At 49.3% G+C, this 22,896-nt stretch overlaps 2 protein-coding genes across 7 annotated transcripts in view; one reads left to right on the forward strand and one right to left on the reverse strand.

Annotated features, from left to right (window-relative positions):
• Nucleotides 1-8,028, reverse strand: RNF25 (ring finger protein 25). Of its 2 annotated transcripts, none has more exons than XM_012925715.2 (10): nucleotides 7,891-8,028; nucleotides 4,412-4,486; nucleotides 4,067-4,169; nucleotides 3,912-3,979; nucleotides 3,748-3,817; nucleotides 1,860-1,931; nucleotides 1,631-1,768; nucleotides 1,219-1,308; nucleotides 831-965; nucleotides 1-644 (listed from the first exon to the last, which is right to left on the reverse strand). In XM_012925715.2, the coding sequence occupies exons 1-10, from the start codon at nucleotides 7,929-7,931 to the stop codon at nucleotides 84-86; spliced, it is 1,353 nt and encodes a 450-aa protein (XP_012781169.2). In that variant the 5' UTR covers nucleotides 7,932-8,028; the 3' UTR covers nucleotides 1-83. The 2 variants fall into 2 exon arrangements, with proteins under 2 accessions (XP_012781169.2, XP_004576882.2); XM_004576825.2 differs by having other exon boundaries at nucleotides 1,219-1,311; nucleotides 7,891-8,026.
• Nucleotides 8,028-22,896, forward strand: part of STK36 (serine/threonine kinase 36) — a 24,251-nt gene continuing 9,382 nt past the window's right edge. For 3 of the 5 annotated variants that reach the window (XM_058665017.1, XM_058665018.1, XM_058665019.1), the window contains exons 1-12: nucleotides 8,028-8,181; nucleotides 8,699-8,871; nucleotides 9,944-10,084; nucleotides 10,190-10,267; nucleotides 11,842-11,972; nucleotides 12,319-12,568; nucleotides 14,263-14,356; nucleotides 14,595-14,764; nucleotides 14,917-15,101; nucleotides 15,589-15,706; nucleotides 18,924-19,067; nucleotides 21,932-22,111. In XM_058665017.1, coding sequence (XP_058521000.1) covers nucleotides 8,788-8,871; nucleotides 9,944-10,084; nucleotides 10,190-10,267; nucleotides 11,842-11,972; nucleotides 12,319-12,568; nucleotides 14,263-14,356; nucleotides 14,595-14,764; nucleotides 14,917-15,101; nucleotides 15,589-15,706; nucleotides 18,924-19,067; nucleotides 21,932-22,111 — 1,575 coding nt within the window. In that variant the 5' untranslated portion in view covers nucleotides 8,028-8,181; nucleotides 8,699-8,787. Of the gene's footprint in view, nucleotides 8,182-8,698; nucleotides 8,872-9,943; nucleotides 10,085-10,189; nucleotides 10,284-11,841; nucleotides 11,973-12,318; nucleotides 12,569-14,262; nucleotides 14,357-14,594; nucleotides 14,765-14,916; nucleotides 15,102-15,588; nucleotides 15,707-18,923; nucleotides 19,068-21,931; nucleotides 22,112-22,896 lie in introns of those variants that run through there. The other 2 variants (XM_058665020.1, XM_058665021.1) reach the window with 2 other exon arrangements.

Below are 22,896 nucleotides of genomic sequence, written 5' to 3' on the forward strand. Positions count from 1 at the left end.
TGCTGAGCAAAGAGAGCCAAACAAAGCCCAATCTCTTTATTGTATCCCTCCCATCCCCAAGTCCCTGTCCCCCTCCAGTACTGCTAGGAACCGTGCTCGGATTCCAGGCTCACGGGTTCCCTTCGAGAACTAGCACGGTGTGCGCCTTGGCCCCGCGGTGGGCGAGGGTAGGAAGAGCTTGGTGTCCGGCCTTTGGAGCGCTCCCAGCGGGCACAGTCCCGAGTCCTGCAGGATGTAGCGCCTTGCCAGCTGCCAGGCCCCTTCTCCTGGGGAGGACCTTGAACCCCTTGGCTATGGGGTTCTGGCTTTAGGTCCATGGGCTCCTTGAGGGCCCCTTTAGGAAGTGATAGTTCCTGTGTGTCTTTGGTACCTTTGGGGACACAGCACTCCCCTCCCTTCAGGTGTTTCCGATCCTGCTGTCGCCAGGGGCCTCGACTGGGCCGGGGAACATCTAGCATGGCTTTCTGCATCTCACCCAACCTCTGGTTTGGCTTGGCCCCTGGAATCTTCTCACACACGTACTCTGTGGCCGCTGGTAGGAGGGGTGGGGCAGCTGGTGAGGCAGGCTGTTCTGTGGCCAGGGCACCAGTTGGGTGGGATCCTCCAGAGACTTCAGTTGACTCTGGTTCCAAGGGGGCAGGAGGCTAGAGAGAAGCAGTGAGATACAGGCCCTGGAAGTAGGGACTGCAGGCTGTTCCTGCCACCAGCAGCCGCCTGCCATTGGCTGGTGACCCCCCCGGGGAGGACACTGCTCACCCGAGTGCTACAACACAGCAGCATCTATAGGAAAGGTGGCACTGCCTGGAGGACAAGTGGCTGACCTCTCTCACCTGCTGCAGGCTGATGAAGTAGCGGTTCCGCTCGGCCTCAAGGTCAATTATGCCACCCCGCTCCTGCTGCCTCTGATAGAGGCGTTTGAGCTCTTCCTGCTGCCGTAAGCTCTCTGTACTGGGCTGGTACAACTCCTGGAGGGAGGAGAGCGAGCAGGGGGCAGCACACTGCAACCCCCGCTTGTCCCCAGCTGCCTCAGGAGACCCACACACAGTGTTCTTGGTTTTGGCCTCAGACATCCAGGCTCCCAGTAGGAGCTATGGCTTTGCACACAGGGCCTAGGCAGTTCAAGTTCAGTTCCAGTGACCCCATTTAACTGAGAAGCCATTTTCCCCTCTTGAGAGAACGCCCTTATGCCTGGCTTTCAGTAGAAGGAAACCCCCTTACCATGGGCTGTTGGGGTTCAGGGGCTGCTTGCAGTGCGGCAAGGTCATACACAAGGGGCTCTCTGCACACCGGACACTGCACACCGACTGCCTTCTGAAAGAAGAGGAATTACAGAAGTGCTTCATGGCCTGGCACCCTGGGTGCCACGCCACAAGCCAGTCTTGTCTGCACAGGGCTGAGTCTGAAGCGTAAGGAAAACGTGTTCAGCAGGGAGTGGGGACAGAGCAGGAGTCTCCTAACTGAAGGCTTGGGAACTCCTCACAACTTCAAGTTTCATGGATGTGGCTTTGGGGCAGAGGTAAATTTCATTCATCTCAAAGGTGGCTAGGATGTCTAAAGGGAAGAGCTACTGCGAGGGGAGGAGTGAGAAAGACTGCAAATCCCCAGGTGCATAGGGGCCGGGGAGGCCCACCTGCTTGGCCACAGCATGCTGCCGCTCCTGCTCCTGGCCTTGTGTCTTCAGTTCTTGTTCCATGTGCTGGATGTAGCGGGCGAGGCAGTGGCAGTGGAAGTAGTGGTAACAGGCTGTCTTGGTGAAGGCCTCCTTTTCCTGCGGGGAGGAGGAGCGGAAAGGGCCCTGCGCCTCTGAGCTCTACCTCTGGGACCCTCATCTGCCCTCGGCTTTCAACTGAGAGACCCACCTGGAAACCATAGAGGCAGATGACGCACTGGCCATGCGGGATGTTGTTATCTGTGAGAATGTCCTTCCCTTTCTGGGAGGAGAGAAAACACTTTTCAGACAGGGAGGTGCAGGCAGAAACTGGGAGCCCAGTTGATCTATCACCCAGGAACCACTGGCTACACTTGGCTCCCAGCAAGCCACTTTGCTTCCTTGTCTTCAAGCGGTTCCGTCTTGAAGATGCTCTAACTTGAGGAATCAGCCCTTTTCCATGTCCCACCTCCTTCCCTGAGATCTGCTGGCTTTCTTTTTTTTTTTTTTTTTAAAGATTTATTTATTTTTTATTACAAAGTCAGATATACAGAGAGGAGGAGAGACAGAAAGGAAGATCTTCCATCCGATGATTCACTCCCCAAGTGAGCCGCAACGGGCTGGTGCACGCCTATCTGAAGCCAGGAACCTGGAACCTCTTCCGGGTCTCCCACGTGGGTGCAGGGTCCCAATGCATTGGGCCGTCCTCCACTGCTTTCCCAGGCCACAAGCAGGGAGCTGGATGGGAAGTGGAGCTACCAGGATTAGAACCGGCGCCCATATGGGATCCCGGAGCGTTCAAGGCGAGGACTTTAGCTGCTAGCCACGCCGCCGGGCCCAGATCTGCTGGCTTTCAAAATCCAACTTAATTGGTTCCCCTCTTTTTAAGTCCCTTTTATTGTATCCTGGAGATGAAAATACACCTTGGAGAGAAAAAAAATTTGCTTAAAGATCGTCTCTTGAGAGGCCTTATTAACCCTTTTGGAATCCAGCTTTGCTCTGGGGTTGGCACTGAGATAAAGTCAAGGCATAGCCCATCCAATGGATGGAAATTCCAAAGGCATCAAGTAAGTTTGTGAAGTACACACTGGTCTAGCTAATACTCTCGAGTTATGCCAAGTTCAAAGCTGCCTTGTGGAGGCCTGACCTAGCAGTGCCACAGTTGGTCTACAATGCCTATCCGCTCTGACTCCAAGCACTCGCCTGCATTCTATTCTGGCCCTTTCTCTTAAAAATTCTAAGTAGAAGAAAACAAGGCCGAACTTGTATGTTTAAAATTGTAAACAAAATTTCTTTGTGTGTCACTTTAATTGGGTTACTCCACAGTCAGGATATAAACTCAAGAGGAAAGCAGTCATGACTTTGTCTAGTCAGTCCCAATGCCAGGCTAGTCTTCACATGTTCATTTATGGCTTAAGACTGCCCTCACCATGGCAAGAGCCCTATATTTTGCCACTTTCAGTTGCCAGTGCCAACAGAACAAGAAATGTACTAAAACAGAAGTAAAATGGCAGTTAAAGAGGAAAGGAATTTTTTTTTTTGTCAAGAGGCTGGACTAGGTAACCTGAGTTACTGAACTGACATGGGAAACTTTGTTTGAAATTTAAGAGTTCTATCCTTCTGGATTAATGTAAGCCTCACCTAAACAAGGATTAAATGAATGACTCCAAATATATTTTAAGATCCTTGGGTCCAGCATGATGACTCAATGGCTAAATCCTCGCTTTGCATGTGCTAGGATCCCATAAGGGAACGAGTTCATGTTCTGGCATCTCCACTTCCCGTCCAGCTCTCTGCGTGTGGCCTGGGAAAGCAGAAGAGGACAGCCCAAAGCCTTGGGACCCTGTACCCATGTGGGAGACCTGGAAGAGGTTCAATCGGCTCAGCTCCAGTCATTGTGGCCTTTTGGGGAGTGAACCAGCAAATGGGAGATCTTTCTATGTCTCTCTTTCTCTCTGTAAATCTGATCTGCCTTTCCAATAAAAAATAAACAGATGTTAAAAAAATAAAAAAGAATTCTAGGCCCGTGGTTTCCCTTGAGAGAAAACTAGTCTAGCTTGATGGGAAAACTAATTTTCCCAGGCTAGCATACCTCTTACCTCAATGAGCTCATAAAGCATGGCCGTGCCTAGCCCAGCCTTGGCCACGTGGCCCAGTGCCTGGGAGATCCTGGAAGAAGAGGGCAAACCCAACATTAAGCCTGCCTCCCTCTCCAGGCAGAGCTGTAGCTCAAGGTTTCCCTACTCTGACCAGCCCAACTTACTTGTGGATCTGTTCATCTGAGAGCCCTCGGGGGTTACGAATGGAGATCTGTGGCACTTCATAGGGATACTGATGAGGAAAGTGACATGTTGTGGCACGTTGTGGCGAAAGGGGTCCACCCCAGGGATTCCCAGCTCCCTCCCAGCAGAGCCTCACCTGTGCTGGGACCTGCAGCACCAGTGTGAAGCACACATACTGTGAGCCCTGGTCCTCTGCGGTGGCGGGGTGCAGCGTGATAAGGATCTCCCATGGTGAAGATCTGCAGGGGCGGAGCAAGTGGAGACCCCAGAGGGTGATGGGGCAAGGGCTAAGGGCTTGGGAAGACAGTTGGGAGACAGAAAAGTGGCCTGAGGCAGTAAGCACTGGGAACACTTGCTTTTCAGAGGATTAAAGGAAAAGCCTTTTTCTGCACAGGAGAAACAGCTTCTATGAATGGGGGCTCATCTGTGCACAATCTACTCATTACCGAGTCCTCCTGCCTGCCCCTAGTTGAATACGTACCTGCTGCTTCCTTTAATTACTTGTAGTTCATCCAAATAGATTGATTCTAACACTTCGACTTCAGAGGGCAGGACCCTGGAGAGACAGGGAGAGAGACTGACTCAACATCACAGCTCTCCTGCCTAAGGCCCACAATACACTCTCTTGTGAAACTCCTTAAACCTGAGGGAAAGCTGCTTTTTTAGTTGCCAAAGTGGCCTGGTAAGGAAGCACAGGAATCAGCAGCTTACACATCACTTCTGCCAATGGCTGAGGAAACAGATTTCCAGAAGTGAAAAGACAAACTAAGGTTTAAACTTAGGGCTGAGTCAGAGTTCCTGACTGGTGGTTATCTCTGTGATCCAGAAAGGGCAGCCATTTATTGGCATCAAGCCTCCCACCACTGCTCCTATCTTCCTGTGTACTTATGGATCCAGATGCCAAAGCACTGCCAACACCATTCCCATTATGCCTTCTCAAGAACACACCACCCTGAACACAAGCCGAGCGAGTGCTCTGGCTGTGGTGGAGAGCCATTAGCCTTAGAGTCACAGGTTCCAACTGCTTACCAGCCATGTCATCTGTGGTTAACCTCTACTCAGCCTGTTAATTGTCTACCACAAGGAGCTAACACTACCTACTTTAACGGAGACTGTGAGGATTAAAGGTAATGTGCTTATGTCAAATACCTTAGAAGGTCTGGGCCATAGAAGCAATTCTTGGGTGCCCGGCACAATGGCTTAACTGGCAGCACAAATGCAGCATCCCTTACGGGGGTTGGCTCATGTCCTGGCTACTCCACTTCCTATCCTGCTTGTGGTCTGGAAAAGCAGTCGAGGACGGCCCAAGTCCTTAGAACCCTGCACCCATGTGGGAGACCCAGAGGGAGCTCCAGGCTCCTGGCTTCAGAATGGCTCAGCTCCAGTGGTTATAGTCGTTTGGAGAATGAACTAGTGAATGAAGACCTTTCTCTTTGTCTTTCTCTATAAATCTGCCTTTCAAATTAAAACAATTTTTTTTTTAAAGGAAAAACTAGACTGTGTTCTCTTTTATCCTATTTGCATGAATCTTCACCTTTCAAAGGGAAGTGAGAAGGATGCTATTAATAGAGTACGCTGGATGTATTTATGACCCTGGCAGGCTGGTGGATCTAGTTCAGCCTGTCCAGGGGAGGGGCCGTGGTCCTGCGGTCAATTAGAGGACACACACTTGTAAACATTGGGATAGCTATTGTAATGACACTGAACACGACTGGTTGGTATCCACAGCACTGCCCAGGTGACAGCATCCCATGGCATCTGTGGGAGATTGCTTCCATGAGCCTCCACAGATACCAAATCCAGAGATGCTCAAGTCCCTTATATTTACATACAACCTGTGCACATCCTCCCATATACTTTTAAAAGATTTATTTATTTTTATTGGAAAGGCAGATACACAGAGAGGAGGAGAGACAGAGAAGAAGATCTTTCATCTGATGATTCACTCCCCAAGCGGCTGCAACGACTGGAGCTGAGCCAATCTGGAGCCAGGAGCCAGGAGCTTCTTTCAGGTCTCCCATGCGGGTGCAGGGTCCTAAGGCTTTGGGCCATCCTCAACTGCTTTCTCGGGCCAAAAGCAGGGAGCTGGATGGGAAGCAGGGCCACCGGGATTAGAACTGGTGCCTGGGCCCGGCATGATAGTGTAATGGTTAAGGTCCTCGCCTTAAACGTGCCGGGACCCCATATGGTCGCCGGTTCTAATCCGGCAGCTCCACTTTCCATCCAGCTCCCTGCTCGTAGCCTGGGAGAGCAGTAGAGGATAGTCCAAAGCCTTGGGACCCTGCACCCGCGTGGGAGATCTGGAAAGAAGTTCCTGGTTCCTGGCTTCGGATTGGCGCAGCACTGGCCATTGCAGCCACTTGGGGAGAATCATCGGAGGGAAGATCTTTCTCTCCGTCTGTCCTCCTCTCTGTACATCTGCCTTTCCAATAAAAAAAAAGAAAAGAAAAGAAAAGAAATCGGTGCGCATATGGGATCCTGGTGCATGTAATGCGAGGACTAACCACTACGCTATCGTGCCAGGCCCTCTCCCATATGTTTTTAATCTAGCCTACGCAGACTACATTACAATGTAAATGATAGGCAAACAGTTGCCTTACTACATTGTTTAGGGAATAACGACAAGAAAAGGTCTGTGTGTGTTTGCTACAGATGCAGATTTCCCCAGTATTTGTGATCGGCAGTTGCATGAATCCCTGGATGCAGGACCTATGGATACGGAGGACTGACTGTACACAGAGGCACTCTTTGCTTTCCTTCATTGGTTCCTTGTCATCATGCTGCTCTAACACGAATCAGTATCAGTGGGTTTTTTTTTTCTTTCCTTTTTTTTTTTTTAAATATCTCAGGCAGAAACTTCAAAACACTAGATAGGGAGTCTCAGACCACAGAATCTACTCTAATCTCAAGGTGCCTCTGTAGCAGTTCCCTCACTAATCTCAGGTGGTCTTCATGAAGGTCAGCGCTGGACCAATGTGACAATGGGGTGTAGCCTCAGTTCGGGGCCTTTCAATCTTTTGCCCACATAGCTATGATTTGAGTCCTGGATGTGACATACAGGATGGCCTGGTAATTAAGAGTGATAACAATAATAATAATAATAAAAAGGGGGGGAAGGACTATTGCCGACTATTCTAGGACCATAATAAGTTCTGGAGTCAGACTTGGCTCCCCAGTGAAGCTCTGTACCGTCTGCCAAAGCACTTCACTTCTGGGCTGGGCTTGTCTCTACAGGTTCTCCGCATGTCACAGTGATCACAGTAAAGGATGCTGTGCAGCTTACAAATTCATCCCGACCATCTCCACCATTCTAGGACGCAGATGCCACACCCACTTCAACACACACGCCCCCAGATACACATGCAGCCGAGGACACTGACTCACACACAGTAAGTGGCCTCGTTAGCATCCCAAGCTTCTAGGTGCACCGAACCCTCATAGTCATCCTGTTTCCAAATCCCAGGGTCTTTATAGGTCCTGGTTTCTTGTTAAGAACTAGAAGGGTGTTTTGTGTGGCCTAAAGCTTTATCCACACAATAGTCCTCACGAGAGCGGCTGGGGCTGGTGAAGGTGGCAGAGTGTAGGCTGTCACGGGTGATCCCAGGGGCGAAGGAGGACAGAACCCGGGGAGAGAACAGGGACAGGGAGGCGGGGAGGCCTCATGAGCAGGCGTCCCTGGGGGCCCTGAGCACATGCAAGAGGATGGGATGGGACAGGGTTAAGGGTATGGGAGAGGGTATCGAATCGGAGAGCAGGCGGCTCAAACTGGCCGGGCCGGCGCCCCTCCACCCTGCGGCTCCCAAGTCCCGAAGCAACCTTTAAAAAACATGTCAGCGTCTCCGCTCCCCGCCTCATCCCCTGCTCCACCCCGCACGCCAGCCGCACGGAGGGTCTGCAGCCGCCGCGAGTCCCCCAGCCCAGAGCCAGGGGACCAACCGAAGCTCATGCCCCCAGAGTTACCAATCCTCTTCTCCAGCAGCTGCCGACGCTGACGCCGCCATGTCGTCTCCGGCCAGCAGCCGGAACCGGAAATACTCTTGGGGAAGTCGGAGGCGGAAAAACTAAGGGGGTGGGAGGACGCAGGGCTGTTTCTAAGCAACCGCAGACTCCGGGTCCTTCGTGGGGTCTAATGGCCAAGAGGACAGTTCGGAAGTGTCCCAAGAAGTGCCTAGGGACGGCCCACCATCCCTCCCGCCACCTCGGAGCGCCTTTGTCGTCTGAACTTCTGATCAGTTCTACAGCATGAAATTGGTGAGAACGGGACCCTAAAGAGGTCAGAAATGGGGGTCGGGTGGAGTGTGGAGAAAAACCTTGCTAGGCGAAGTAGGCAGGCAGCCAGAAAAGGGACGGGGCTTGAAGCCCAGGGCCAGCATCCCTCGGCCTGAGGAGCTTCGAGCTCCGAAGCTGAGGGGTGAGACAAGAGCCCCTGGCCAGCGAAGCGCGTGGGTGAGGGTCTGAGCTCTGCTGCAGAGCAAGTTGGGAGTGGCAGGAATTGGGGGCCCCTGAACGGGGCGGGGTTGGGGGCGAGGCCATTTTGAGCAGAGATGAGACCTGGGCCAGGCTGGGTGTTGTAAGGAGAGAGGAGAAGCGACGTTGGGTGGGCTGGTGGCTGGGAAGGTTGGCAGGAGGAGGCTGGGAATTCCAAGGAGACTCCCTGGTTGCTCCAAGAGCTCATCGCCTGTTGTCCACCCCACCTTACCATGCTTTTGAGACCCGGGTTATTGGGACAAAGGGAGAGGCGTCAAACATTAATTTCTCCCGTACCCAGGCTCCCAAATGTCCCGAGCTGGCTCTGGATCCGTAGCTCTGCAGCACCATCTGTAATTTCTTCCTTCGAGGGATTCTGCACTCCTGGTCATGGAGAAGTACCACGTGCTGGAGATGATTGGAGAAGGCTCTTTTGGGAGAGTGTACAAGGGTCGGAAAAAATATAGTACTCAGGTGAGGAACAAAGAGGGGTTTCTTTTAGGTAGGATTCTTCAATGGAAGACGGGGGCCAGGAGGGATGTGTTTATACCAACCTGTATTTTTTTTTTGAAAGATTTATTTATTTTTATTACAAAATCAGATATACAGAGAGAGGAGGAGAGACAGAGAAGAAGATCTTCGGTCTGATGATTCACTCCCCAAGTGAGCCGCAACAGGCCGGTGCCCGCCGATCCGATGCCGGGAACCAGGAACCTCTTCCAGGTCTCCCACGTGGGTGCAGTGTCCCAATGCATTGGGCCGTCCTCGACTGCTTTCCCAGGCCACAAGCAGGGAGCTGGATGGGAAGTGGAGCTGCCGGGATTAGAACCGGCGTCCATATGGGATCCTGTGGCGTTCAAGGCGAGGACTTTAGCCGCTAGGCCACGCTGCCGGGCCCTGCAATTGAACCTATTCCGCCATCTTGAATCTCCCCAACCTGTATTTTTATGATACTGTCTGCTTCACACTTGTTAGGGAGTATGTGCCTTGAAGGTAAATTGCTTGGGTGCAAAATCCAGCACCACTTTCTGGTGTTAAAACTGTGAACAAAGTAGCTTATTATGTGTCTTAAGCTCCTCATCTGAAGAGGGAGAAGAGGGGCCAACTGATGCATTTTGAGAATTAATCATGTTAAATTACTTAGGACAGTGCTTGGCACTTAGGAAACAAGTAAATGCTATTTTTGTCATGTTGATACTATAGAGTAAGAGAGAAGCCACCTGACCTCTGTATTTTCCTCTCTTTTACTTGGTTCTTCCTTTTCCACTCAATCTAATCTTGAATCTTTTGGTTGGAGAGGAATACCTCTCCCAGAATCCATGACAGGCATTTTTTTAGCAGAGACTGTTTCCTCCTGGGACAAGGCTTGGGGAGTCCTGGGTAAGGCCAGGGTACCATCCATGGATGTTGGAGGTAGGAGAGCGACAGGTGCAATGAGAGTTACTCAGTCTGAAGTCCGGATTCTGGAGCTCTGAAGTGAAGGTTGAAATTCTAGCCCTTCGCCATAGTGTGGCTAGATCCTAACTGGTCACTTTACATCTCACAGGTTGTGGCCCTGAAGTTCATCCCCAAATTGGGCCGCTCAGAGAAGGAGCTGAAGAACCTGCAACGAGAGATTGAAATTATGCGCGGCCTGCGGCATCCCAACATTGTGCACCTGCTCGACAGCTTTGAGACAGACAAAGAGGTGTGATTGGATGGTTTCAGGTCACCTCTCCCTGAACCTGGGGGTTCCTAGGAATGTCACAGTCTCCTGATGCCTGACTCTGCAGCCAGGGTTTCTTCCTCGCAGGTGGTGGTGGTGACAGACTATGCCGAGGGAGAGCTCTTTCAGATCCTGGAAGATGACGGAAAGCTTCCTGAAGACCAGGTACATTTCCTGCCAGGTACATTGCTTCTGGCCCCCTCCCATCCTGTCCATATGATGAAGGACTCAAAAGAGCAAGCTCAGAACCCCAGGAGTCTCCCTTTTGAAGATTCCTGAGAGAATCAGGGGAAGCCAGGTGTCTATAGAGGTGATGTGATGGGGGAGGAAAGTGTGTGAAAATTGGAGCCAAAATATCCGGGTGTAAAGCTAGTTTCTGCCCCTTAGTAGCTGAGACTTCTTGGGTAAGCCAACCTAATTCCTTAGTGCTTAAAATGGTGGATGTTGATAACATCTGCCTTATGACGCCTTTGTGATGATTATGGAGTTAATTCATGCAAAGTGTTTTAAGCAGTTGGCCATGAGTAATATTGTTTTTTTTTTTTTTTTTTTAAATTTTTTTTTTTTTAAGGATTTATTTTATTTTTATTACAAAGTCAGATATACTGAGAGGAGGAGAGATAGAGAGGAAGTGGAGCTGCCGGGATTAGAACCAGCGGCCATATGGGATCAAGGCGAAGACCTTAGCCACTAGGCCACGCTGCCAAGCCCGAGTAATATTGTTGTTATTAGGTATCTTTAGTGAAAAAGAGCCACCATAATGGTCTGGGCCAAAAGAGTGTGGTCAGGCAGGATGTGGTGGTTAGCAATGGGGCTTGGTTGAACACACTCCCTTGACCATGTTCAGCATGGGGTGTGTCTGTACTGGCCCAAGTAGGCTGGTCTCAGGACTCCTTGATGTAGTACTCTGTCCTTCTGAGCACTCGTGGCAATTTCTGAGACTCGTCTCATTCAGTTTGTTTATCTTATTTGTTTGACTACTTTTGAGAAAAGGGATTTTGTCTTTTTTTTTTTAAAGATTTTATTTATTTTTATTGGAAAGTCAGATATACAGAGAGGAGGAGAGACAGAGAGGAAGATCTTCCGTCCGATGATTCACTCCCCAAGTGAGCGCAACGGCCGGTTCTGTGCCGATCCGAAGCCAGGAACCTCCTCCAGGTCTCCAACACGGTTGCAGAGTCCCAAAGCATTGGGCCATCCTCGACTGCTTTTCCAGACCATAAGCAGGGAGCTGGGTGGGAAGTGGAGCTGCTGGGATTAGAACCAGTGCCCCATGGGATTCCGGCGCATTCAAGACAAGGACTTTAGCCGCTAGGCCACGCCGCCGGGCCCAAAAAAGGGATTTTGTCTTACAGATTACAGCTCGTGTGTATTGAATGCTTACTAAATGCCGAGCAACATTGTAAGCTTTACTTGTCATACTCATTGAATCCTCACAAGACTCCTAGAAGATGGAGTCTTTTCTATCAGTTATGGGTTACGACTCTGAGTGCCTCAAATTAATTTGCGCATGACCTTCCAGCTGAGACATGAGATTCGGCACATCTTCTATGAACGAATGAATAAATGAACAAATGAAAGAATGAACAAGGAGAACAAGAACTGAGGGAGGCTTGGTGTGAAGAAAGTGGAGGAAGCCAAGCTCCCACCAGCAGCGGTATTAGGAAAAGTCCTAGGGCTAATGAGCTGGCTTCTTCCTCTGATGTTTTCTTTCTTCTTCCTACCTGTTTGACTCCAAGGTCCAGGCCATTGCTGCCCAGTTGGTGTCAGCCCTGTACTATCTGCACTCCCACCGCATTCTGCACCGCGACATGAAGCCTCAGAACATCCTCTTGGCCAAGGGGGGTGGCGTCAAGCTCTGTGACTTTGGGTGAGGATTCTGAGCTTCTAGCTCTGCTTGCAGTTCTGTGGGGAGACTTGACCTCTTCATGACTTCCTTGAGTCTCACTGAACTGGATGCTGGGGCTCTTGCTGGGTCTTTTGGACTTAATCAAAAGTGCTTTGTGCTCCTGTCTGGGATCTCTGATACTGTGATAGGTAGTAGTGACTAAGTCTAGATTTTTTTGTTTTTACTTAATTTTATTTTGTTTATGATAAAGTAGCAAAGTTTACACCCGAAAGGCTAGGCAGGCACCCCAGCAAAGAACTGAGTGCCTTAGCCAACTTTTGTAGTAGTGACCAGAACTGACAAGATATTCTGCTTCCATCCCTTGCAGTTTTGCCCGAGCCATGAGCACCAACACGATGGTGCTGACATCCATCAAAGGCACACCACTCTACATGTCCCCGGAGCTGGTGGAGGAGCGACCGTATGACCACACAGCCGACCTGTGGTCCGTGGGATGCATCCTGTATGAGCTGGCTGTGGGCACTCCTCCTTTCTATACCACAAGTATCTTTCAGCTGGTCAGCCTCATTCTCAAGGACCCTGTGCGCTGGCCCTCCACAATCAGTCCATGCCTCAAGGTAGTGAAGATTGAGGGAGCACTTGGACAGCAGAAACATTGGTCTTTTTTTCTTCTGAACTATAGCCATAAAATCCTTTCCCAGAGCTGAGACGGGACTGGGTGAAGGCAGGCATGGAGACAGCCTTGGTTTTTGGTTGCAAGCTTTTATTCTATAAGTTTCTAAGGTCTGCCAACTCAGCTGTGAGAGACCCTGCCTGAGTCAGGCAGTTGTTAGTCACAAGGGAAAGGGAACTTCAAGATACTACAGGTAGATATTGGTCCCTTTAGAGGTCCTCTACTCCATGTCCTGTCAGATTCAAAGTCCACATGATGGCTGGATGTTGCCTACACAGCATTTAGTTGTCTTCAGACATTGGAATGGGTAGAGCTGAGTGGCATGAGACTGGTGGGGGGCAGTGGGAAAGGGTGCTGGCTCAGTGATTAGAGAGAATGGCAGCAGCTGCTCGTGACAGGCCTCAGTAGGTTGGGTGATGGAGGGAGAGGGGAAAAGGATTTTTTGCCTAGAACAAGATGATGATTCCTTTAATGGAATATAAATGTACTTTACCCTGGAGTGAAATCTCTTTTTTTTTTAAAGATTTATTGATTTTTATTACAAAGTCAGATATACAGAGAGGAGGAGAGACAGAGAGGAAGATGTTCCATCCGATGATTCACTCCCCAAGTGAGCCGCAATGGCCGGTGCTGTGCCAGTCCGAAGCCGGGAACCAGGAACCTCTTCCGAGTCTCCCACACGGGTGCAGGGTCCCAAAGCACTGGGCCATCCTCGACTGCTTTTCCAGACCACAAGCAGGGAGCTGGATGGGAAGTGGAGCTGCTGGAATTAGAACCGGCGCCCATATGGGATCCCGGGGCGTTCAAGGCGAAGACTTTAGCCACTAGGCCACGCCGCTGGGCCCTGGAGTGAAATTTTATTTCTCTTCCCCTTTGCTTTCTCTGAGATAAGAAGGGATGTGTTCCTATCACACCCGTTCAGTTAGAGAGGCCTAGGTAGTGATCAAAAAGAATCTAAACCAAGAACCTCAAACAGGGAAAGCATAAAGACGTTCATTCTTCCTTAGGGCAAATATGTGGGTATCTATAGAATGAGCCAAAGTTATACAAGTCTCCTTGGGTAGAACAGTGGTCGTAGCCCGCTAGTACCTTCGTTCCTATTTCAGGCCACATTTTTCCAAGGAGACTTCATATGTCAAAGCCAGTTTCCTTGCCCCTCTGTCCCCCAATGACTTGCTGAAACTTTGAGTGTGCTAAAATACATCTGTACCCATTTAACTGTTGCACAGGAGTGTGCTTCTAACAAAAAAAAAAAAAATATCTGTCCCTTCCCAGCCATAAGCGAACCTTCCTCCAAGGAAAGGATGAGGGAGCAGCTTGGGCCCCCTGCGATGTTAGCTTCTGAGAATGAGGGTGAAAGTGACATCCCTCCTTCCTTTCAAATCTTCCTAATTCGCAAAGCTGATGACTTTGAGATTCCTGTTGCTACTTCTGGAGTTCCAACAGGGGTTGGGGGCTTACTTGGATGTGAGGTTCCAGTCTGTCCATGATTGCACCCCGGAAGAGGAGGCCTCAGGAAAGGGCCCCAGGGGTGTGCCCAAGAGCAGCTCATTTTTATAGAAGAATGGGTGCAGGAATTTTGGTTTGTCTGTTGATAGGTTGAGAGAAGAGCAATAGCTTCCTTTTTTCTCTCCACAGAACTTCCTCCAGGGGCTCCTCACCAAGGACCCCCGGCAGCGTCTGTCCTGGCCAGACCTGCTGCATCACCCCTTCATTGCTGGACGCGTCACCAGTGAGTCCTCGGGGCTCCCAGGGCTCTCTCCAGGGTGCCCTGTCTATCTCCCTCAACATCTGGATCCACCTGCTTTCTTTGTTCACCAACTTGAACTTCCTTGCTAGCCCCTTTGCCTTGTATCCTCCTCCCGTCTCCAGTCCTTCCCCAGAAGCCCAGAGATGCTGAGGCTGTCCCTGGCTAAGTCAATATTACTGTCCTACTACAAACATGCCTTCCCCCTCTTCTCACCCTGCAGTAGTAACTGAACCAGCAAGCATAGATTTGGGTACCCCATTCACCAGTCGCCTGCCCCCAGAACTCCAAGTCCTAAAGGAAGAACAGGCCCATCGGCTAGCCCCCAAGGGTGGTCATTCCCGGATCTTGCGCCAAGCCTATAAGCGCATGGCTGAGGAGGCCAAGCAGAAGGTATGTGATGGCAGAGAACAGTATGTAACGTGAGCCGGTGAGGGACTGGGAGAGTTGAAGGATGACAGTCTGGGGTTGGGAAAGGGACGAGATTTGGATCCCTACTGCTCCCTGCTGGCAACCAAATTATGCCTGCTATCTGCCTCCCACAGAAACACCAAAACACAGGACCTGCTCCAGTGCCGGAGGACAGGATCAGTCAGGGAGCACCTGACCCAGCTCCTCTGCCCAAACTCAGGGGACCTCCTCAGGAAGTGAGCCTCTTGGCTGGTATCCTGGCTTCAGAAAAGAACAGCTGGGCTGAGTGGGGTCCCGGAGAAGCCCCCACTGTGCAGTGGTGAGGAGGAAATGGCTAGGAATTTGGAGGGTGGGATCTCTTGCAGGTGGGGTCTCTTGACTACAAATCAGAAATGATTCTTGTCATTAGCCACTGCCTACACTAGGAGTTCAGACCCTGGGTTCTAATTGCAGACCTTTTTTGATTCCTCAGGAAATTTGGGAACTTTCTCGTCTTTATGTACATTGTCAGTGTACATTGACTAAAGGGGAAAAGGGCCTGTCCAACCAAAGGATATTGAATTGAGAGGACTAGGTGGGGATTACGAAAGTAGACTTGAGACTACAGTTTAAGCGAGAGGAGTCAAGGATATGTGTGGGGTGGTCAGCATACCCTCTACCACCCATGCACCCTATCTCAGGAGCAGGGCTGATCTGCTCAGTACTGTCTGTTCCTCTTTGATGCTGTGGGCCCAGAGGTAGGGACAGGTTATTGGATCCCAAGTGCTGCAGGTCTGGGACTCATCCCCCTCCCCGGCTTCCTCCAGCAATGAAAACCAGAGCAGCTCAGTTGGCGAACCAGGATTGGCAGAGTTGAAGCCGGCAGTGAGCCAGCATAACATCAACAACATCAACAGCAAGGATGCCACGAACTCGGGAAATGAGGTGAGCCCCAGAGCCGAACCTTGATAGCGTCCTTTTGCCACGGGAAGTAGCGTTTTGAGAGATACTTTTCTGGAACAATAATCCCTGACCCTCTGAAGTGTGTGCTCCTCTAAAATTGCCATGCTATACATTTGAATGACACACTGCTTGAATGTGCAACTCTCAGAACACTGCAATGCAGAGGGAAAACAGAAAGTCCCCCCTCTCCTTGACCCTACCTCAGTCTTAGATTGAGGCAATTACTGTTTTCTAGTCTGTCTCTTCCGAGACTTTGTGCTTTTGTGCTTTGTGTTTATAAATCAGGAGAAGAGACGATTTGGTGCTTTGTGTATTGCCAGTTCATGCTTGTGAGTACAAGCATGAACTGCTGCTTTTACCACATGGTCACTTTTGGGGAGTCTTTCAGACAAACAGTCCTACCTCAGTCTTTTGTGTTCTTTCTTTTTTTTTTTTTTTTAATATTTTAAGTTTCTATTTGGACACTATACCAAGATTAACTGTAAGACTACTGCAGAGACTGCCCACATGCCTTTGTCTTGGTGTGCTTTGTGTGTCCAGCACTGGATCATTTGTAAGGAACAAGTTTATTTTTTCTGGTTCTGGAGGCTGGGGAGTCCTCAGTCAGCATGCCTGCAGGGGTTAATGCACGAACTCTGCCTCCAGGATGGCTGCTGGGAATGCAGGGGAGGCGTGCTGGGTCCTTTCTGAGAGAGAGCAGAAGAGAAAGAATCTGCTCCCACAAGCCCTTTCTTCTCGTGGTAATCCAGTTGTGATGGTGTCGCCCTCCAGACCCAGACATACCCCCCCATTGGCCCCCAGATTAAAGGAGACTAATGAGGTGAGACTTGAGTTGTTCACATGGAGGGGGAGAGGACAAAAGCTGTTCAAATCGTGGCAGTGCTCTCTTTCATCCGTTTCATCACAGTCAACCGTTGTTACCAGTTTTGTCACATTTTCTTTATGATTGTCTATATGTGCACATGTCATTTTCCTGGGTCACTTTAGGGTAAGTTATAGACTTGCCCCTCTTCCTCAACATTTTTTAGTGTATATTTACCGAGAAAATGGTCATTCACTGGCATTTACATAGCCCAGTGAGAAAGGTAAGAAATTTAGTATTGATCATACTGTTATTCCATAACAGTAAATCAATGAATGAATGAATCTATAATTCATGTTCAAATTTCGCTGATCGTTCAATAATAGACTATACAATGTTTTTCTGGTCTGTGATCCAATCTAGTATCACACATTGCATTTAGTTGTTAAACTTCACTAGTCTCCTTTAATCTGAAATAGTCCCTTGTTGGTGTCTTTTGTTTTGTAAAGATTTATTTTCATTATTTGAAAAGCAGAGTTACAGAGAAGGGGAGAGACAGAGAGAGAGATCTCTGCTATCTGCTGGCTTCCTGCCAGAAAAGGCTGCCATGACCGGGACTGGGCTGAGTTGGGTTGGGTTGAACCAGGAACCTAGAATTCCATCTGGGTCTTCCACCTCAGTGGCGTAGTTGTAAGCACTTGGACCATCTTCTGCTGCTTTTGCAGGTGTATTAGCAGAGAGCTAGATGGGAAGTGGAGCAGCCAGGACTTACAAGGGATGCTGGCTTCACAGGCAGCAGCTTAACATGCGGCAGCAGCCCCATTTTTTTTTTTTTAAGATTTATTTTATTTGTTTTTTATTGAAAAGTCAGAAATACAGAGAGGAGGAGAGACAGAGAAGAAGATGTTCCATGTGATGATTCACTCAAGTGGTCACAACGGCCGGAGCTGCGCCGATCTGAAGCCAGGAGTCTAGAGCCGCCTGCGGATCTCCCACGCATGTGCAGAGTCCCAGAGCCTTTGACCATCCTCCACTGCTTTCCCAGGCCACAAAAGGGACCTGGATGGGAAGTGGAACAGCCAGAACACTAACTGATACCTATATAGTATCCCAGCATCTGCAAGGGGGAGGATTAGCCCATTGGGCCATCACACTGGACCCTCTTTTTTTTTTTTCCCTGAAGACTCTTGCCAGTAATGTCCACATCGCATATTTGAGTGGTTCTGATGTGTTTGTTTCTTTTTTTTTTTTTTTTAAGATTTATTTATTTTTATTGCAAAGTCAGATATACAGAAAGGAGGAGAGATAGGAAGATCTTCGGTCTGATGATTCACTCCCCAAGTGAGCGCAACGGCTGGAGCTGTGCCAATCCGAAGCCAGGAGCCAGGAGCTTCTTTCAGGTCTGCCATGCAGGTGCAGGGTCCTAAGGCTTTGGGCCGTCCTCGACTGCTTTCCCAGGTCACACACAGGGAGCTGGATGGGAAGTGGAGCTGCCGGGATTAGAACCCATGACTATATGGGATCCTGGTGCATGCAAGGCGAGGAATTTAGCTTCTAAGCTACCATGCCAGGCCCTTCACTCTGATTTTTTAAAAAATATTTCTGGAACCTGACGTGATGATCTAGTGGCTGAATCCTTGCCTTTCATCTGCCAGGATCCCATGTGGGCACTGGTTCGTGTCCCAGATGCTCCACTTCCCATCCAGCTCCCTGCCTGTGGCCTGGGATTGCAGTGGAGGGTGACCTGAGGCATTGGGACCCTGCACCCACGTGGGATACTGGGTGAGGCTTCAGGCTCCTGGCTTTGGATTGCCTCAGCTTCAGCCATTGTAGTCACTTGGAGATTGAACCAGCAGATGGAGGGAGTATCTTTCTCTCCTTCTTTCTGTGTATCTGTCTTTCCAACAAAAATAATAATAAAATAAATCTTTATTTTTATTTGAAAGGCAGAGGTACAGAAAGAGACAGAGACAGAGATCTTCTGTTCATTGGTTTACTTCCCAGATGCCCACAGCGAAGGCTGAGGCAAACCGAAGCACAAAGTCCAGAATGCTACCCCAGTTGGATAGCAGGGGCACAAATACTTGAGCCATCACCTTTTGCTTTGCATGATGCACAGGAGCAGGAATACTGGCTTGGAAGCATTGCAGGGACTCAAATCCAGGCAGCGTGGTGGGGGATGCAGAGGCCAAAGTGGGGATTTAACTGCTATGCCATGTGACTGCACCGCAGTGGGATTTTTTGAAACGGGCAACTGAAGAGCTACAGCTCTGCCAAAGCAATCATTGGCTGCCTTCAGTAGTTTCAGGCATGCCCAGGGTTCCTCGATCCAGGTTGGGAGTGCCTGTCCTTAGACTTACATGTCCCTCCTAACCACTTTCACTGCTTGTGCCTCAGGAGCCAGACAGCGACGAAGAGTGGCAGCACCTGCTGGAGACTCTGGAGCCTGTGCCCATTCAGCTGAAAGCCCCGCTCACCTTGCTGTGCAATCCTGACTTCTGTCAGCACATCCAGAGCCAGCTGCATGAGGCTGGAGGGCAGGTAACGGGTAGAAGAATCCTTGGATGGGGTCCGAGACTGTTCTCAGAGAGGAAGCATTAAAAAACAGCCACTGACAAAAGGAGAAAAAGAAGCTTGTCCCTTTCCAGTTCTTTCCATCTACCTGCTGAGTTTGATCAGGCTTGCTAACTAGAAAGAACAGACGTCAGTTTGTTTACAAACTTTTTCTTTTCTCTTCCTCTTCCTCCTGTTCCTCCTCCTCCTTCTTCCTCCTCTTCCTCTCCTTCCCCTTATCCTTATTATTATTATTAATTTGAAAGGCAGACTCAAAGAAACAAAGTGAGATACAGAGGGAGATCTTCCATCCACTGCTTTACTCCCCAAATGGCTGCAACAGAATTGACTGGGCCAGGCTGAAACTAGGAGCCAGGAGCTTGTCTGAATATCTTACATGGGTGCAGGGACCCAAGAACTGGAATCATCTGCTCCTGCCTTCCCAGGCTATCAACAGGGAACTGGATTGGAAGTGGAGTAGCCGGGACGGGAACTGGCAACCCCAGGGGATGCCAGCACTGCAGGCAGCAGCATAAGCCACTGCACCATGATTCTGGCCTCTCAGTAGGCTTTTTATTTCTATTGGAAATGTAGATTTGTATAGAGAGAAAGTCTTTGATCCACTGGCTCACTCCCCAAATGGCCACAATGGCTGGAACTGAACTGATCTGAAGCTGGGAGCCAGGAGCTGCCACATGAGTGCAGGGTCCTGAGACCTTGGACCATCCTCTACTGCTTTCCCAGGTCATATCAGGGAGCTGGATGGGAAATGGAGTATCTGGGACACGAATTAGTACCCATTTGTGAGGTATGGAGGATTAACCAGTTAAGCTATCACTGGCCCCTCAGTAAACTTTCTTATGATAAATATTTTAGGTGTCATGGGCCAAAACATTACTAAGCACCTCTATAATGAAGGAAAACACATTTTTACAAAAAATTTTATTGGCACATTAAAAATATATGTAACAATTGAGTATTTCATATACTATTGAAAAGAATGAGATTTTTTTTCCCCCCAACTTTATATGAAAGGCAGAAAGACATAGAGAGAGATACAAAGAGATGGATCTGTCTCAAGAGCTGGCCACAGCTGGACTGGGCGACCTGAAGCCAGGAGCCCAGAACTCAGTCTAGGTCTGCCGCTAGGGTGGCCTAGATCCCAGTAGTTGAGACATTACTACTGCCTCCTAGGATGCAGGTTAGCAAGAAGCTGAATCAGAAACAAAGAAACTAGGGTTCAGACCAGGCATTCTGATACAGATGTTAGCATCCCAGCCTTCCTCTTCAAAATATCTATGCCAAACACCCTCCCTAAGAGTGGGATTCATTTTCTGGGGTGTAACTCATTTGATTGGCGTCTAAAGCCTTTCTTTGTTGCTTTGAAATACAGTGCTGTTTTCTGTAAACTCACCAAAAGATGTTGTTTTTATCTTTTCCTTTCTTTTGTTTCCCCTTATTTTTCTTGAGTTCTTTTTTTTTGGCAAAAACTTTACTGTTTTATACACACACATACACATATCATTTGAAAGTCAGAGTTACAGAGAGAGATCTTCAATCCACTGTTTAATTCCCCAGATGAATGCAACACCCTGGGTTAGACTGAAGCTCCTTGGCTGAAACCAGAAGCCAGGAAGTAGGAATTTCTTCCAGATCTCCCATGTGGGTGCGGGGGCCCAAGCACTTTGGTCATCTTCTGTTGCTTTTTCCAGCCATTAGCAGGGAGCTGGATCAGAAGTGGAGTAGCTGGGACAAGAACTGGTGCCCATATGGGATGCCAGCATTGCAGGCATTGGTTTTTCTCACTATGCCATAGCTCCCCCTGTGGTATACTTTTGTTTTCGAGGTTTATTTATTTATTTGAAGGCAGGGTTACTAAGTGAGAGCGAGAAAGAGAGATGTTGCATCAGGGCTGGGCCAGTCTGAAGCTAGAAGCCCGGAACTCCATCCAGATTTCCCACACATGTGGCAGGGAGCCACGCTCTTGGGTCGCCATCTGCTGCCTTCACAGGCGCATTCACTGGGAGCTGAGCTGGAAGTAGTAGAGAAGCCAGGACTCAAACTGGCACTCATGTGAGTGCTGGCATCACAGGCAGTGGCTCAACCTGTTGTTTAACAATGCTAGCCTCTGCTGAGGTGTAATTTATGTGCCATAAAATTGCTGATTTTTGGTATATAGTCAGTGATTTTCAGTAAATTTACCAAGTTATGAAGCCACAGTCTGTTTTAGAACATTTTTATCACACCAGTAGATTCCTCATCACCGTGCAGTCCTGGGCAGCCACTACCCTGCTTTCTGTCTCTTAGGTTTGTCTTCGTTGTACATTTCATATAATTGGAATCCATGGCACACAGTCATTTTTGGTTAGCCTGATGCTCGTAAGGTTTATTCATGATGTTGCAAGTGTATGTATTTCCTTCCTGTCTTTGCCGATTAGTAGTCCATTACACAGATCTGTCACATCTTGTGTACTCATCAGTGGTTTTCCCTTTTTAGCTTTTGTGAACAATGCTTTCTGGATATTCACAAGCAAAGTCTATGAATGGACCTGTGATCTTTTTTTCTCTTTGGTGGCTGTTTGGGAGTAGAATTACTGAGTCTGACAACTCCTAAGAAGAGGTCCCCTGTCCCTCACGACTGGTGTTCTGTGCCAGGTGACCCGGCCTCCATAGTCTTCCCTGGTGGAGTTCCCCTGCTTTCCTGCTCCCCTGCTCCGGCTTTTAGATCCCCAAAGTGTGGGATGCAAACATCTAATCCACTTCTCCAACCCCTTGTGGACCCTTGTCGTCTGTGGCTCTGCTTCCTTCACCTATGACGATATTGCCTGCTGTCTCTCTCCCTCCCGTCTCAGATCCTGAAGGGCAGCCCAGAGGGGGCTTCCCACATCCTCCCTGCACTGCGGGTCCTCAGCTGTCTCCTGTCCAGCTGCCGTGAGTCTGCTCCCTTGTACTCTTTCTGCCGGGAGGCTGGGCTGCCTGGGCTGCTGCTCAGCCTGCTCAAACACAGCCAGGAGACCAACAGCATCCAGAAGGTAAGTACTAGGCCAGAGACCTCACCCGGAGTTGCCTCAATACAACTGCCTTTTCTTCCTCCAGCTGGTTAGAATATTGATTGTGAACTCTGGCGCCCCCTGTGGCAAGGTTGGTCATGTCATTCAATCAACTGGAAAGTCTACATAGGGTGTCCTCTCTTCAATTCTGGCCCAGTGTTGCCAGATGTCCTCCTTCCTTTCTTCCTTTTTCTTTCTCTCTTTCCTTCCTTTCTTTCTCTGTCTTTCCTTCCTTCCTTCATTTGTTTCTTTTTTTTTAGTTTTATTTATTTTATTGGAAAAGCAGATTTACAGAGAGAATGATCTTCTGTCCGCTTAGTTCACTTCCCAAGTGGCTGCAGTGGCTGGAGCTGAGTCGATCTGAAGCCAGGAGCTTCTTTGAGTCTTCCATGTGGGTGCAGGTCCCAAGGCTTTGAGTCATCCTCTACTTCTTTCTCAAACCACAAGCAGAGAGCTAGAAGGGAAGTGGAGCAGCTGGGACACAAACCAGTGCCTATATGGGATCCTGGCAGTTGCAAGGCAAGGATTTAGTCACTGAGCCTTTGCGCCGGACCCCTATACCATCCACTTTTCCAAGAGAATGTGGAAACCCAGAGTTTTGTGCATTTGCCCATAATTCGAGTGAGGCACTTTGGATTGATGGATCCTGTACATTCCTCACCTGACTGTGCAGAGCACGGCACTGAAGTTTGGAGATGAACCCATGTGAACCCCAGATTGTAGACAGTCCCAGAAACAGTATATAGAGAGCTAGGATTCAGACTCAA

This window comes from Ochotona princeps, chromosome 5 (genome assembly GCF_030435755.1).
Source record: "Ochotona princeps isolate mOchPri1 chromosome 5, mOchPri1.hap1, whole genome shotgun sequence".
In the NCBI taxonomy this organism is placed as follows: Eukaryota; Metazoa; Chordata; class Mammalia; order Lagomorpha; family Ochotonidae; genus Ochotona; species Ochotona princeps.

Coding starts and splice junctions, on each gene's coding strand:
- RNF25 (XM_004576825.2), bottom strand. CDS start 7,931: ATGGCGGCGTCAGCGTCGGCAGCTGCTGGAGAAGAGGATTG. Junction 3,980..4,066: donor TGCTGCAGGTCCCAGCACAG/GTGAGGCTCTGC, acceptor TTTCCTCATCAG/TATCCCTATGAAGTGCCACA. Junction 3,818..3,911: donor TCAGATGAACAGATCCACAA/GTAAGTTGGGCT, acceptor CTCTTCTTCCAG/GATCTCCCAGGCACTGGGCC.